The 15,869-nt window shown below is 41.2% G+C and overlaps 5 protein-coding genes across 5 annotated transcripts; 2 read left to right on the forward strand and 3 right to left on the reverse strand.

Annotated features, from left to right (window-relative positions):
• Positions 1-3,607: 3,607 nt before the first annotated feature.
• Positions 3,608-10,083, reverse strand: LOC115627021. The gene is made up of 4 exons (XM_030522546.1): positions 9,663-10,083; positions 8,747-9,572; positions 8,508-8,648; positions 3,608-4,414 (listed from the first exon to the last, which is right to left on the reverse strand). Exons 1-4 carry the CDS (start codon positions 9,779-9,781, stop codon positions 4,343-4,345), a joined length of 1,158 nt encoding a protein of 385 aa, XP_030378406.1. The 5' UTR covers positions 9,782-10,083; the 3' UTR covers positions 3,608-4,342.
• LOC115627020 (translocating chain-associated membrane protein 1-like 1) lies at positions 4,524-7,791 on the reverse strand. Its single transcript, XM_030522545.1, has 2 exons — positions 6,864-7,791; positions 4,524-6,377 (listed from the first exon to the last, which is right to left on the reverse strand). Exon 2 carries the CDS (start codon positions 6,346-6,348, stop codon positions 5,236-5,238), a length of 1,113 nt encoding a protein of 370 aa, XP_030378405.1. The 5' UTR covers positions 6,349-6,377; positions 6,864-7,791; the 3' UTR covers positions 4,524-5,235.
• A 1,039-nt stretch (positions 10,084-11,122) lies between the features above and the next one.
• Positions 11,123-12,665, forward strand: LOC115626830. The gene has a single exon (XM_030522311.1). The coding sequence runs from the start codon at positions 11,147-11,149 to the stop codon at positions 12,482-12,484; it is 1,338 nt and encodes a 445-aa protein (XP_030378171.1). The 5' UTR covers positions 11,123-11,146; the 3' UTR covers positions 12,485-12,665.
• Positions 12,666-13,864: 1,199 nt separating this feature from the next.
• Positions 13,865-15,156, forward strand: LOC115626988 (nucleosome assembly protein 1-like 4). Its single transcript, XM_030522504.1, has one exon. The coding sequence runs from the start codon at positions 13,865-13,867 to the stop codon at positions 15,032-15,034; it is 1,170 nt and encodes a 389-aa protein (XP_030378364.1). The 3' UTR covers positions 15,035-15,156.
• LOC115627023 (mediator of RNA polymerase II transcription subunit 22) lies at positions 15,072-15,848 on the reverse strand. Its single transcript, XM_030522549.1, has 3 exons — positions 15,585-15,848; positions 15,426-15,527; positions 15,072-15,365 (listed from the first exon to the last, which is right to left on the reverse strand). Exons 1-3 carry the CDS (start codon positions 15,694-15,696, stop codon positions 15,148-15,150), a joined length of 432 nt encoding a protein of 143 aa, XP_030378409.1. The 5' UTR covers positions 15,697-15,848; the 3' UTR covers positions 15,072-15,147.
• Between the last annotated feature and the right edge of the window lie 21 nt (positions 15,849-15,869).

The following is a 15,869-nucleotide window of genomic DNA, read 5'->3' on the forward strand; positions in this document are numbered from 1 at the left end:
GAGAAACGCGTTTCAGTGATTGTAGTTAGTTTTAGGTTTTTCTTTATTATTCACTTTAACAAGCAAAAACATTCAATATAGTGTGTGTTTTTTGTGGGTGTATATTTATAATTATATTAATATATATGTACGTTTATATATGTAAATGTATTTATTTGTGTCTGTACGCTTGTAATTTGTTTCCTGGCATTGTATACGGACTTATTTGTTTTAGCTTTTTGCAAATCAGTTTTAACATATCAATACATACACATATATAGAGTTATATCTTTACCGAGCCCTAACCTTACATAATACATACATACATACAAACGTACAAGGTATACGGCCTTAAATTCAGACCGACTTCAATAGAGCTTTTGATTTTCTTGAATTCTCCCTGTCGATGTATGCAGTGTGTGGCTTATGTTGTTGTTGTTTTGAGCAAATCAATTCTGAGTACATATGTATATAATTATGCATACACGCTTACTTATTAGTACATACATACAAACGTTTAATGAGCATTGATTACATTGTATGGCCTACTTAACTAATCCGCTTCCTCCTGTCTGTCTGTCTTTCGTCCATACACCTCCCTTTCTAAGTATTCTAAGCCTAGCCCTAAGTTCATGAATTCAGACATGTTTGCATTGGAAATGAGATTCAGAATACTATACTCATAATCAATATATAACCAAAATACGCAAACTCCTCAACAAACTCTAGAACTGAAGCGCCTTGGGGGGTTCGTTTTCAACTGATCCAAATAATTAAATACTCTCGAACTTTTCAAATGAGGGCCTTCTGAATGGTATTTTTAAGTTTTGAATTAATTTTTTAATTCTTCTATCTAATCATGATTCATAACGTAATGCAGAAATGTGGTAAAAATCCAATCCAAAACAAATATAGATCTAAGAGTGTTATAAAGTATGTTGTATGTATATTATTTTTGATTTTTTTTTTTTTCAATTAAATTAGAATTTTCAGAAACTGAACAAAATACTTCCACTCATATTTATTTCACGTTTGAATCAGAGATTCCACGTTTACAATCTATAAAGTAACTCCAAAACGACCCAAAAACTGTTTCAAATCGGTCCAAAGGACATACATAATCGTTTATAGTTGGTCTTCAATTTCTTTAAATTGAAAAGAGTGTGAGTTTCAGAAACTAGTTTGAAACAAAGTTGAATATCGTTCATGTAGACATTTCTTGGACAAGGGCATCAAAAAAAGGAAGATCTAAAAAATTCGTTATTTAAAGATCTACTAAAACATAAGAATCGAACTAATATTATCTGACGAGCTTGGAGATCAACTGGTTTTTATTTTGAAGTATATATGAATGTTAAAGAAAGTGGTCACAAAATATCAAAACGGTGGTTCCCTTATATTCGAATTTCAGAAAACTTATATAAAATTTGTTATCATAACGGCAACGGAAATAACGGCGGTAAGTACATCTGAAGCCATTGTATTTCGTCGCTATCTAAAAATCATGAACTTTAAGCTCTGCGTAGGATTCCTATGTGTAGTTGTTGTAGTTCCCATTTAGTATTTAAATACTACGCTTACAAAAATACAGATCATCTCACATTCAATACGATACGAGTACCTCGACACCCACACATATACAGTTAGATATACATTTATAGTGTACTTAAAAGTATTTCCTTCGCTAAACATCCAACCAACTACGTGCCTAAGGCTCTCACTTTCCCTCAATCCCCAGAAATATTCCAGACCCATTACCCCCACATACATACATACATATTTATAATACACATTCGCACAAAACAGCTGCAAAACCGTCGTCTGCCTCTCAACCGCCCGACTCGATTTGTTCCGTTTGTGCTATATATTTAGAGTTCCGTAAACGACTTCATAAATACTATATGCTGGCAAAAAGCTGTGCAAATACGAGTATGGTTCAAATGGCACGAATTTTATGCGTGGCTGGCGCCGATCAAATCACAAATTTCTGGCCCACAAAATTTCAATTCATTTCCCTAAACTGATTATTCTGATAAAATAGAACTTAGCGCCAGATGTAGGGAGTATATTCATAAAAACAGATTGTGTGCAGACATCACAAAAGATGTGGAAGGTGCTATATGCATAGCCACCCCCCAATATTTAAAAACAAGTTCTCTGAGAGAGGATTTAAAATACCTTTTCTTTCTAAATTGGGGCTAAATTTAAAAACCAAAACCTACAATTCACAAACGGTATCAAAGAATATTTAAAGCTGGTATCAAAAATGTATGCAGAGCTTAAAAAGAAATTCTAAATAAAAAGAAGTATCGAACTAATATTGAAAATACATAAGGTATTAAGATAGAATAGGATTGAAAATCAAATTTCATTATATTTATGGAAAAGGTGTCGCAAACATATTTTGCTAACAACCTGTTTTCAACAATTAGACTTTAACTTTTAGTAAAATCAAAAAGATCCCGATCCTATCAATTTAGAAGTCAGAAAAAAACCGATCATTGGAGGATTGCTTAAAGGCAAATAATAAACATTTTCAAATATAGAACTGGATGAAATTCGGTGGACTACTCGTATATCCTGCAGAACAAATACTTGTTCACAAAACTAAAATTCAGAAATAAGTACAAGAAGTACTCGAAATCATGAAATTTTGGTTGAACTGTTTTAGGAGTTTTAGGAGTCGATGGAAACATGGGATGAAGTTTGGGACCACTAATTTAGAGGACAGAATCGGTGGCATATGGCGAATACTTTCAAATTTCCTGATACTTTGCATCCCAAGGTTTTCTGTGACTCTATAAACGCGTTCCACGCATAAGCCCTTCGAGACTGCAATGATCGCCATGATAAATGCATTTTAAGCCTAATATTTTGCTATAAATAGGTTTACGACATACATACAGACGTACCTCTGAAGACATTCCCGCACTTACACACACACAGACACATACACATACACACGCATACGCAAAGTAAGAGTTTGGCCTGAAAAGTACACTGGAAAAAACCAATAGCCATTGCGGCTATGCAATGCAATTTAACGCAAACCAATTACTTTTTTGTTTTTTAATTTAAATTTTTAATTACATTGCATTTAATATTTGTTGTTGTTTTTGTTTTGTTTGTTTGCGTGCGTCAAGAAACAGTCTTTTAAAGGCTTTTTTGTTTGCTTTTAAACATAACAGAGAAATTGCTTTGCTGGTATTTGATTTCAAAATAGGCAATAGCTTTGTTTTCGTTTTGGATTCTTGAAAACATTTCCTGGAATAACACATTTCTGAAATACGTGTTCTCCGAGTTCACAAATGATCGCTTCACGTACTGACAATAAACATCAATTTCTGAATTTAAGAATCTATATGTGAGTATCGAACGCTATATCTTAATTGTAAATACAAGTACATACATGGGTTTCTTTTCCACAGAAGAAACGAAAACTTATATTCGATTCGAGTTATAAGTTGCGCTTTTTGATCAAAAACCGAGGATATAAAATATAGTTTTCAGTTAATTTATTTTGTTTTATTTTTTTATTTTTGACACAGAAGCTGGCTGCAATAATACCATGCAAAGGAATTTTAGAAGCAATTCTGGCCCTTTTTTTTAAAAAAAATATCGCTTTTGATTGAACAGACAAGTTATTTCAATTTCAGATTTTTATTCAAATTTAAAATTTTAAATAAATATGCCTTTAACACTGCTTTAGAAAGGTATTGACTTTGGAAAAATAAAGAGCAAGGGAGCAGCTGTATAATAAAGCAGTATAATAAAGAAATTATCCATCAAGATTTTATCATTGGAAGTACGTAGCAATGTCTTAATACAGGAAGGGCTACAAGTTTCGGGTCTGACAGGCGTGCCACATTGAAATTATTTTATTTTAGGGAGAAAGACTATGGGCAGGATTTCAGCGCTTGATTTAAAGGTTATTCATAATTTGAAGAAGCAGGTGGTAGTATTTTTCAGTTCCTGAAGTTATGTAGCGTATAGACTTGAACAATTTGGTAAGATAATTACCAACTTAAGCGGACATGATTCAGACTCTTGAATTCGTTCAACCATAGTTCGAAACTAGTCGACTGAGAAATTTGTTCTACCGATCTAACAAGCTGTTTAGACGAAGCTGGAATTCCGTATTGTTCTCGATTGCTGCAGCCAGTTTCTTTGTTTAGGTGTCTCTTAAGAATACGTCTATAAGTGTATATATAATTTGTAAACTATGGCAACAACAAAAAAAATTCGAGCATATACATACATACATACATACATTCATTCGAGATTCATCAAAAAGCACGCGCGATAAAAAAAGAAAGAAAGAAGGAAAACAACAGACATGTATATAAACATTTTATAATAAAGTTTAATCATCATCGGACAGATTTGTAGTGGTCAGCAGTGTGGCATTATCCTCGGCGCCTTGCTCCTCAATGTCCTGCGGAAGTGCGAAGAGAGAAAGAGAGAGCGTTATATGTTAGATAGTTAGTTGTATTGTGTTATCTATGATGGTACCACCCGTTCAATGAAGGACTCCAGTTTGCAAATACGATTTTATACAAAATATATATTTTGCGATTCTTTTGTTACAGTTTTTGCACATTTTTCATTTTTCTTTGTATAAAAAATAGTTTTACATGCAAATAGGACGTAAAAATGTTCTTAAGTGTTATGCAAAATGTTCTGAGAGAGTTGACGACTAAGAAAAAAATTAAAAATAATAATAACACATGCTATTAAATTATGTGTATGTGTAAACAAACATTAAGCTTAAACAAATTTCTTGCCACGCACATGGAAAACGGAGAACAAACGACGCTTTCAGTTAAGTTTTTCTCTTTTTGTATTTATGTATAAAAATAAAAAATGTTCTTTATCAAAACAAAAATGATAAAATTAATAATAAAAAAAAAACTTAAAAAGAAACAAACACTTTTTAACTCGCAGTGTGTACTAAAAATTCTTTCTAAAATGATATTGGAATGCGGCGCATTTTTTGATTGCACTCAGAGAAAAAGTGGTTTAAATGCAGCGACGTTTTTCGTTCGATTTCGTGTTTTGTTTCTGTTTCTTCCAGCTTCATGTTTTCTGTTGTGCAGTATAGCGTCTGTTCCTGTTGTTGCTGTTTTTTTCTTTTCTTTGTAATGTTTTGCTGCTACCGGAGCTCGAGAGATAATGTCAATTGTGCGGCTCGTCGCATGTGGAAGTGTGCGGAAAATGTGGTCTTGTGTCTGCCACTTGAATTAGTGAACGGCTGGCTCACTTCACCTTCTGCTTAACGGGACTGGGCGTCGTCTGGTCGGCCTCGGGCAGGTCGCTCTCCTTCTTGCGCTTCACCTTGTCCTTGGGTGCTTTCACCTTTTTGGATTGCGACGCCTGCAGCTTGGCCTCGCGTTTGGCCTCGCGTTTAGCGCGCAGCTCCTCGGTGATGAAAGAGAAGACCAGATAGCCCTGCAGCGCAACCAGTCCAGCGAGGGCGAGGAGGGCGCGCAGTTTGTAGGAGCCACCAGCACCACCGATGCCATAGTAGAGCGTCAGCACGCCAATCACCGAGGTGGCGAAGCGCACCAGCACGAAACTCACGCTGTTGACGATGCGGGCGCGCGCCAAACGCTCCTCACGATCAAACACGCCGATCAGCTGGAAGACATGAGCGAGCAGCTCGCTAAAGTAGTGCAGGGTGAGCAGCACCAGCGCCAAACGTTGGAAGCTGAACGTGTAGGCAAGCACGATGAGTGTGAAGCCGCTAATGGAATGAATAATCTTGGGCTGTTGCTCCTCCTTGGCGCGCACCTTCTGGAAGTATAGCTCCGGCAACATGTGCAGGTAATAGGCCAACTGGATGATGAAGTAGAACTTGTGCAGGAAGGTCATCGGATGATCTGGGAAGCCCTCCCACAGGAGCGCCACCTGACCCAGATAGCCCTCGCGCAAGGCCACATGAGCGCCCCACAGAAAAGAGAACAGATAGAAGGCCACCAGCTGGCCGGACTCATTGAAGCGGGTGAGTTTGAATTTGGAGAGATGTAGCTTCTTGCTGATCTTGTCCAGCACAAACTCCTGGATTATCGCATGCATAATGATGCAGGTCAGCGTATAGAAGAAGATCGCGCAGTAATCCTTAATGCCGGCCACGTAGGTATAAGGCTTGCCAGCAGGAAGCTCGCGACTGGGATTCTCGCCACTCACATTGTGATGAAGCGATATAAAGGCGCTCGCAAACGATGCCGTCGACTCGTTCATCAGGCCCACCACAAATACCATCGCAATGCAGGAGATGATGTCCGCATGATTCTGTATAACGAACTCATGGCTGAGTATGGGTGGATTCTTGTTGCTTGTCTTGCGACCCAGACCGGGTTTGATGGCCATGTTACTTTTTGTTGTTGTTGTTGCTGTTGCTAAAAGTTAATCTTCTGATTAGTTGTGGTATTTTTAGCAAAGGGTATAGCGGCACTTTATATACGCGTGGGAATGCGTGCCTGTATATAAATTTATGTATGTATATGTATACACACATATGCATATTTAATATATACACATGTGTGTGTGTGTGTGTGTGATAGCTTGTTGCAACGTCAGCAGCTGGCAACAATAACAACACGCGTGCTGCGCTACCAGCACTGGTCCAGAGCAGCCACCAACATGTGCATGATTTGTTTCGCAGCCTCGCACTATAATTTGCCTTGTTGGCACAAACTCACACACACATTTACATACATACACAACAACTGCACGCACACACACACACTCATATACACATACATACATGTATATATAAAAAGACAGTGCCGCAATATGAAAGCAATTTCTTTTTGGCTTTTCTCTAGACGAATTTCATTGTCGTCAACAGTTATGTTGTTGTAGTTAATGTGTTTAATGCTTACAGGATTTGAATGCGTTTTGATGACGTATTTCCTCAGCGAACGCTTTTCACTGAATGCTCCACAGTTACAGTTTTTATGTTTTTATGTGTTATAGATACGCGATTTTGATGGTTTCTGATTTTCTCAGCCTGCCTTTTCCTAGCCAATAAAACCCGCTGCCAACAACACCACGTAGCGTTGCGCTCTGCTCCAGCCGCCTGCTGCTGCTGCCTTTTACTTTTACTGCTCACCTGTGAGTGACTGACTGGCCAACTAACGGACTGACTGACACAGCGCGTACAAGTGAGTGAACGAGTAACTGTATGTGTGTTCGTATGTATGGAAGTGTGTATGTAAATGTTTTGTGTTTCTTCAACAAGAAGAACAACAAAAAACACGTTAATATGGTCTGCGTATGAATGCCAAGGCAGCTCAGCTCAGCTTAGCCAGCGGCCAACAGCAACAGCACACATACATAGCAATAACAACAACAAAAAATTGCCACGCAACAACTCTCTACGATGTTGGAATACTCTCGGCTCCAACCACAACAACAACATAGCTAAACAACAGAAATAGTGGCATGTATTAATGTTGTTGTTGTTGCGGTAATGCTCACTACCACTTGTTCACTTTGTTGTTTATATTGTCTTCTCGCTTACACTTGCACACATAGCCCCCAACTTACAGCCGGCGTAAGTCATGCGCGTTCGCTCCAACACACACACACGCAGACGTATTCGAGCGCCACAATATTATGTTGATTGTAGGCGCCTACTCGTCGTCGTTGCCTTCGTCGTGTCGTTCACGATGCTTCGTATGACGTGTAATGTGTTGGTGGTGGCGTTTCGTTATTCGCGGCAACCGCCTGTCACACTCACACTATCTGCAAATACATATATTAACCAACAACGGTACCCATACACAAAACACATATACATTAAAAAACGGTGGTTAGAACAGCTGCATTGTAGATAACACGCAGGTTTTACAGAAAATTATGCTTCTTCTTCAACATCGTTAATATTCACAGTATTCACAATGCCAGCAACATTACACTTTTGTTCACAGCACTGCTCTATCGATAGCATGTGGGTCGATAGCAATCGCGATAGATAGATGTTACGATAGCGTAAATACCGTTACTTCACTTAAAAGAGGTTTATTAGGGGTATTCCTGATTACTGATTTTATGTAAACTAAAACTTAAATTGTAGACAGTTGACTTGTGCATAAGTCCGATTTTGACTGGTGGTAGCTGGCCTAATTTTAAATTTTATAAAAATGAGCTGCAAAAATACATACATATGCATACATACACATGTAAAAAGCCCAGAAAGCGATTTATGATACTATATATGACCTAAATATGTATTGCATATAAAAAATTGCAATTCAGCAATTCAGACAAAATAAATTTCATAGTACTATATGTACATACATATGTGTGTGCGGTTGCAGGTTTTATATGGAATAGCTGTGAAGTGCTGATCAAAACTTAAACAGTAATCAGGAATACATGCTCTTTTAATATAAAAGCAATTGGAGCAAGGTCCATTTACATGCATGCATACATAAGTACAAGTAGATACACACATACATACACGTTTGGATGTATGTATGTACAAGTATATGCAATTCAATTAAAATGCACTTCTTACTCACATTACGATTTCGCTTGCGCACAGAGGACACAATTGTGCGCTTGTTGCGTGCCACCAGGCAAACCGTTATAATTAAAATCATGCCAATCAGCGCAAAGCCGAGCAGTGCGGGCAACAGCACGCTATCCTCAGCCTTGTAGCCCTGCAAGGAAGCAAAATAGCAAAAGAATGTGTTTCTTTAATTGGCGTTACGACATGCGAGCTATGCACGCAGACGATTGGTTGGGCAATAGTACTTACGGTCCATTGGATGTATGTCGACGGATCAATGTAGGGCCAATGCGTATTGATCCAATCGTTGCTCTTGTTCTGAGCAGCCACCACTGTCTCCGGCGGTTGTGCGGGCACGCTAGCCGAGTTCGGCTGCATCTGGGTGCTTTGCGTCTTGGCCAGAACGGGCGGCATTATAGGCTTCTTGGCGGCCGATTTCAGCAGCGGCACTTGTATAATGCGTGTGGTAATTGTCGAAGTGGGCGGCAAGCGATTTAGCGAGTTTAACGGTGGGGCAGCTGGTGCCACCGGCTGTGGTGGCTTTGTGGGCGGCAGAGCGGTGCTGGCCAAATATATAGGCAAGGGCAGGATAGTTGGCTGCATTTTGCGCATTTGTTGCTGATCCTGCAGATAAATAGCTGTTTTTGTTGTTGTCATAATGGGTGCTGCTGTGGTTGTTGTTGACGTTGTGGTTGTGGCTGATGTTGTGGCTACTGCCAGCGGAGCTGTTGCAGTTTTATTTAGTTTCAACACAAACTGCTCAACCCCATTCCGATTGACAATCTGCACCGTTTTGCCAATGCTAGCTTCAATCCCAGCTGGTGGCGCTGTGGCAGCCGTTAAAGCAGCGGCCGATCCCACAGTGTGGGCCGCTCCGCCGTTGCGTGTGAGCGCTGCCTTCGTCTTGAGGAACCATTCCGAGGGACTGGGCAAGCATTCGACAGACACTAGAAACGGTATGAGCACGGCCCCAATGATGACGGTGCAGACAAAGATTAGCCCCAAATAGGCGAAAAACGTCCGACGTCTGCGAGGCGCACCATTCCGCTTATGAGCGATGCCACCGCTGGCGCCACTTCCAACGCCACTTCCAACGCCAATTCCGACGCTGACGCTGCTGCCATTGGACGAGGAGGCGGCAGCGGCGGCGCTGGATGAAGTGGACACACCAGCTCGGGCGCCCCGACTGGCATTTGTTAATTTGCCTTCGATGCGAAAATCATCGTTTTGGGGTAATATCGTGTATTGCAAACTATTCTCGCCGTGACGTATCGTTTTGTACATTTTCGCCAGTTTTCTTCCTTCTTATTTATGCTCTTTTGTTAGGCTGCCCTTTTCAGCACCAACAATATTGTGCACAATCTGCAATGATTGATTTGTACGCTCGCGTCGATTTCTGCTCCCTATATCTATTCCGATTGGATTAAGTTAACTCGAGATTGCTGCTTATACCAATGCTGGCTCTGTTGCCAATAGCTTTTGTTGCTGTTGCTGTTGTTGTTGTTGCTGCTGTTATTCCTACTACTGCTGCTGTTTTTGTTTTTGTTGTTACCCTATGCCTATGCATGCTCCTTGCGCACTAATTTTATGTTTTTATTGATTAAACGCTTTTGGCGTTGCCACCTGATTTTTGCCAGGACATCATCTTCATACAGGATGCCATACTGAATAAGTTTAGACTGTGATGTGGTAGCACTGCCGCTAAGCTTGCGATAACGGTATACGGGTAGATGGAGACGCCATCTTTGGCATCGCTCTCCACACACGAGTACCTTTCCTGTTCCGCTTCAAGAGAGGCAGATCGTTCGACAACATCTATAAGATTAGCTTTAAGATTTATAACCTTTCGAGATATTTTCAAAACACACAAAAATGATTGCATTCCGTCATTTTTTTTCTTCTACTTTTGTTATACGAGTATATTTAAAAAATTGTATTCTTCGTTGGAAAAAATATGTTTTTTTAAATTGATGGCAGGAAATGAATGAAAAATGAATTGTTACCAATCAAATAACAGGATTTAATGACGTCAAAAGTAAATACCAGTCATAGAGTCATGATGAAGGGAAGCCCTTAATTGCACTTCCCACCAATTCACCATTCCTCTACTACATATTTATCTATTCAGTGAAGAGTAACCCTGTATGTATAACCGAAATCAGAGGCCATGCCACAATCTATTCATAGGTGGTTTAGGTATTTTTTTCATTGTCCGATAACTCCACGGTACATAGTTCAAAAATGAACTAAAAATAAAAAGCCAATTGCAAATTAAAGTATGCAAGATGTTCGAATCCGAGACCATCACTGCCCTAAGAAAACGATTTTGTTGGCAACAAATCGTTTATGAACTACAACCAGAAAGCACAGAGATTTATGGGCGCCGTAATTAAGGCTGAAAAAAAGCCGCAATGACGAGCCATTGGTTCCACCCGATAATATTTGTTTTTACTGATAAGCGGGCGGGACGATAAGCCCCATGGAGTGCCACGGCCAAGTGGCTTGTGGTGCGAACGGGCTATCAAAATTTTAAAAGCTGTCGAAACACCAATCGGCCAATAGTTATAAATAATATCTATGGCCAAGCTCAACTGCTCGGGCAGCTTAGGCGCTTACGCAGTTTAGTCACGTCGAGGCTCTTGAACCAAAATGTTTATATTGGCGACCATTTTTCTGACTCTGGGCGTCTTTGTGGCGCTCCTTAGTCTCTTCATATTGATATTGGGACGCAAGTCGCCGTTGATTTTTGGCAAATACCCGTGCAAGGGACTCTTCTATCAACTCAAATATTGGATTGCTTTGGCAGTGCTGCGGCGATTACGCTACCGGATCTATCAGCGGAACGAGGAGCTGCTTAGCTCGGCACCTCACTTGGCAACACTAGATCGTCCGCAAGCGTTAAGCAGCGATCCGAAGAGCTACGATGTGGTTAGCTTTCTGGCTGCCAACCGTGAGGGTCAGAAGCTGTTGGTGACGCTGGAGAGGCGCCGACGAGGGGTTCTGAAGGCGGCGCTGTACTTGTGGCTACCCGGAGAGGGACTGCTCTGCTCATCCCGCCTACCAGACATGGCCCACTTCACCACAGATGGCAACACGGAGAGCAGCGAGTTCCGCGGCAGTGGCTTCTACATATATCCCGAGCAATCGATGCGCGTCTGGCGGCTGCAGTACGAGGGGGAATTGCGCCGGGTGCAGACAAAGGAGCTACTATCGGTGAAGCTGGACTTGCAGTTCAGCTCGTCTGCCGCCCACTTTAACTACAACCGCGATCTCAGCTCGGCGCTCATTGCGGACTCTATAGCGCGCGAGGCCTGGAACGATCGCTTCTACAACATGCTGAAGAACGTCGGCCACATTGTGGAGAAACGCACCCACTATGAGCAGAATGGAACTCTGGCGGGATCGGTGCGTTTAGGTGAGAGAGAGCTAAAGCTCGAGCTGCGCGGATTGAGGGATCACAGCTTTGGCACCGAGCGTTGTCTCTCGTCCATAAATCGCTATGTTTACTTCGCCCTGTTTCTGGATGACGGCAGCAGCATGGTCTTGGGAAATCTCAGCCAGCCCTCGTTCTTTCTGTCCTCCTTGAAGGTGGGCTATGTGTGCTCCCCCCAGGGCCTCTACCAGCCCATCACCCGCTGTAACTTCGAGCTCTACTCATATGGGGAGAAGGGCACTCCACCTCGACACCAGAATTTCATTGTACACACGTCCGAGAGGGCGTACTTCGTCCAGATCAGGGTGGAGGATAGTGCTTTGCGTTATGTAGGCGGCGACTGGGAGTCGAAGGTATACAATCAGTTTGTCGCCTGCACCGTGAATGGTGTGAGCGGTCAGGGATTGGCGGAGTACCTGTACAGACACAAAGGAGGCAGACCCGAGGCTGTTAGCGCACAAGATCCCGAATGGTATCAGCGGATCAAGCGCTTCGAACGTAGTCTTAGTAATATGGAGCATACGCCAGAAGATGACGAGGAGTTTGTGTTTTAGAAATGTCTATATTCCCACCGATTTGGGTAGCTGTACGAATGTGATAGAAGATTTTACTATGGCTAAGAAAATTGCATAAAACAGGTTAAATATTTATTTAACTAAATAATTGGAACAAAATTATTAGAATTCCAAAAATAAATTATTATAATCTAATCTTTTTTTTACGAAAATAAATAAATAATACGAAGAATTGTGTAGTTTCAATTAAATAAATTATTAATGCTTCAAAGAGAGAGAGAGAGAGAGAGAGAGAGAGGAGTTTGAAAGAATAATCCAGATTTTACAGTTTTTCATTATAGGAAGGCCTCTGCAAGATTAATAACGTCATTGGGATATGTTCTAAATCGTAAATCTTTGATATCCAACAATCTACAACTAACCTACGTATACAATTGTTTTGATTGTTATTGTTGCTTCATTTGTTTTCATATGGAATCGGTTTATGAATAAGCCATTCTCCATTAAGTAGAGCCAGAACTTAATCGTTGAAACTGAAATTAAAAACTATAGCGACCTTTTTTAAGATTTCAATTAATAGTCACATTATTACATTCCTAAATTGTCAACGACAACGTAAAGCCTCTTCAGGTGGAACCTCTTCAGGGGTGAGATAGAACAATTGCTTCAGCTATGCAATCGCAATAATTTGCAGGGCAACAATAGTGGATAAGATTAATGCCGCACAGTTGGATTTTTGTATCAATAAATAAAATGCCAGTCTATTGATTGCTTATTCATATTTATATAATTTATGAAGCCAAAGACAACAAGAAACACATTTTGCATGTCTCGAAGGCAGACCCACAATTTCCACTCAGTAGAGGCTTAGCAAGGGATTCTAGTAAGATATGATAAGAAATTGAGAATTTTCCGATAGCGTGTCAGTCAATTATGTATATTCGCAAAGATTGTGGTTCACTAAAGAGTTTGTCGGAAATCCCTAATTTGCGGGCAGTTTTTTTAGGCATATGAATGAAACATTATTATGGACGTTATGGCACTAGCACTGACCTGCGACAAAGTTAATGTATAGCTGCGATAAGATTTTTCGGCGATGGAATTTATGATAGATGTACAAGAAATCATAAACAACACACAAAATATTTCCAAGCAAAACAAAAATCTGTCCAAATAGGGTCCGTTGCAAAGGCGCCATCTATCGATAACACGAATTCGATATATTTGTTGGGCCATCGCGCGCTCATATCGATTTTTATTTCGTTCAAATCTTAGCAGGCAAGGACTTTCCTTGGTCTACAAATCATCTTTCGTTAAATCAGGAAAGCATACAAAATTTTCATTTAGTTTTGAAAACACCCCATTCTTTCTTACACATTGTTAATTTAAAAAAAAATCAAAATTCTTAAAAATCGCAGCATGTACGCCGTCGGGTCCAACAGCAATATGACGAACGCTGCCTTCAACAGCAGCGCTGCCGACGCAGATGCCGTTGTGCACGCCAACAAGAAGGGCAATGGGGAACAGAATGACGAGAGCAATGACAACATCAACGGCGTTGACAACGAATCGATGTGCAACGAATTGGGCGATCTAATCATGTGTCCAGCGGACATGCCGGCAAACAGTCGTAAGGCGTTTCTTCAGCACATGGTCGAGAATTTGCCGCCGACGGTGCAGAATCGTGTGCTCGCCTTGAAGCACAATCAAATGCAACAGATAAAAATATCAGAGGAGTTCTTTCGAGAGGTCTACGCGCTGGAACAGCGTTTCTACCATAAGAGCTGCGAACTGTTCGACGAGCGTCGCGATATAATCGGTGGTGTTGCAGAGCCGCAGCCTCAGGAACGCTACTGGAACGAGGAGCACGACCCGATGCTAGAGGAGATTAGAAGTTCAGAGGAGTTCAAGCAACTGACCTCTCAACTGCAACGCATGCCCGATACAGTGCAGGGTGTGCCCAAATTCTGGCTAACTGTCTTCCGAAATGTGGCGCTGATTTCAGATATGGTCCAGGAGCACGATGAGCCATTGCTCGAGTATCTTCAGGACATACGCATTAGCTACGAACCGGATTCCTACACTATCGAGTTTCACTTCGAACCCAACGATTACCTGCACACATCATCTCTGGTGCTGACCAAACGCTACATTTTGCGCCACGAAGCCGACAAGATGTATCCATTCATGTTCGAGGGTCCCGAAATTGTCAGCTGCGAAGGATGTAAAATACACTGGCGTGATGGTGCCAATCTAACACTGCAGACTGTTGAATGTAGACGTCTCCGCAAAGGCGGCCGCTGCATACCGAAAGTAATGCCGCGCGACTCCTTCTTCCGCTTCTTCTCGCCGCCACCGTCCGTTGATCTGTCGATGGCCGATGAAAAGACCAAAATGGTGCTGGGCACAGACTTTGAGGTTGGCTACTTACTGCGTACGCAAATCGTGCCAAAAGCAATACTCTTCTACACCGGCGACATTGTGGACAGTATCAATGACGATTTGGGCGTTGATGTCACATCCGTGTCGTCGGACTCGCAGGATTTGGTGGCGGATCGGCCTAGCACAAGCAGCTCTATACGGAAGTAGAGTCGCAAGGGAGTCAGTCATATATAGTATCCATCAATTGCAGTTCATAATATTTGCGCGCTTTATAAATTAAATATGTTCTAAAATTAAGCTACATAAATTAGCACGTACTACTATTTAAATATGCTTGTATAATACTCCTCTTCTAGATCATACAAATCCATGGCCATTTCATCGCGCAACTTCATCAACTTCTTGTCGCATTCGATTTGTGTGGCGCGGAAGAGTTGCGAGTTGTTCGTAATCGCCTCGTTCACCGAATGGAAATCATTTAGAATGAGGTACTGCTTCAGATCGGCCACCAGTTTCATCAAGGACTCGCCGGCGCGTACTGAAAGTGTAAGCACTTGTTGATTTTAAATTGGTAACTAGCTATGGCTCAAGATCTTACCCATATTAGCGGCTCGAACCTGCATTTCTAGTGCATCCTGTTCACATTGTGTTGTCTTTGAGATCTGACTGTGACTCTCGCGTCGTGCCAGTTTGAGGATCTCTGCAATTTTTGCAATTATTCAGAAGTAACGATATAAAAACCGCACGGGTTGTCTACCTTCAAAGTTCTCTAGCATGCTGCGCACATCGTCCTTGAGGCGCGCATTGTAGGACTTCAGCAACGCCTCCTTGGACTGGGGCAAAATAGTGGAACGCGACCCGCTGGCCATTGTATCACTCAGTTGGTGTTGCGACTACAGAATGGATTAGCAATTTTGCCAATTTTTTGCAATTGTTGATTGCATCGACTACTTAATGACTGAGCATTGTGCGGTCAGTTTTTAATATTTAACTAGAACAAACATAAACTGGCGTGCGAAAAAAAATTCTTTGCGTAGAGACA

The sequence above is a fragment of the Scaptodrosophila lebanonensis genome, unplaced genomic scaffold (genome assembly GCF_003285725.1).
Source record: "Scaptodrosophila lebanonensis strain 11010-0011.00,11010-0021.00 unplaced genomic scaffold, SlebRS2 tig00000089-arrow-pilon, whole genome shotgun sequence".
Taxonomy (NCBI): domain Eukaryota; kingdom Metazoa; phylum Arthropoda; class Insecta; order Diptera; family Drosophilidae; genus Scaptodrosophila; species Scaptodrosophila lebanonensis.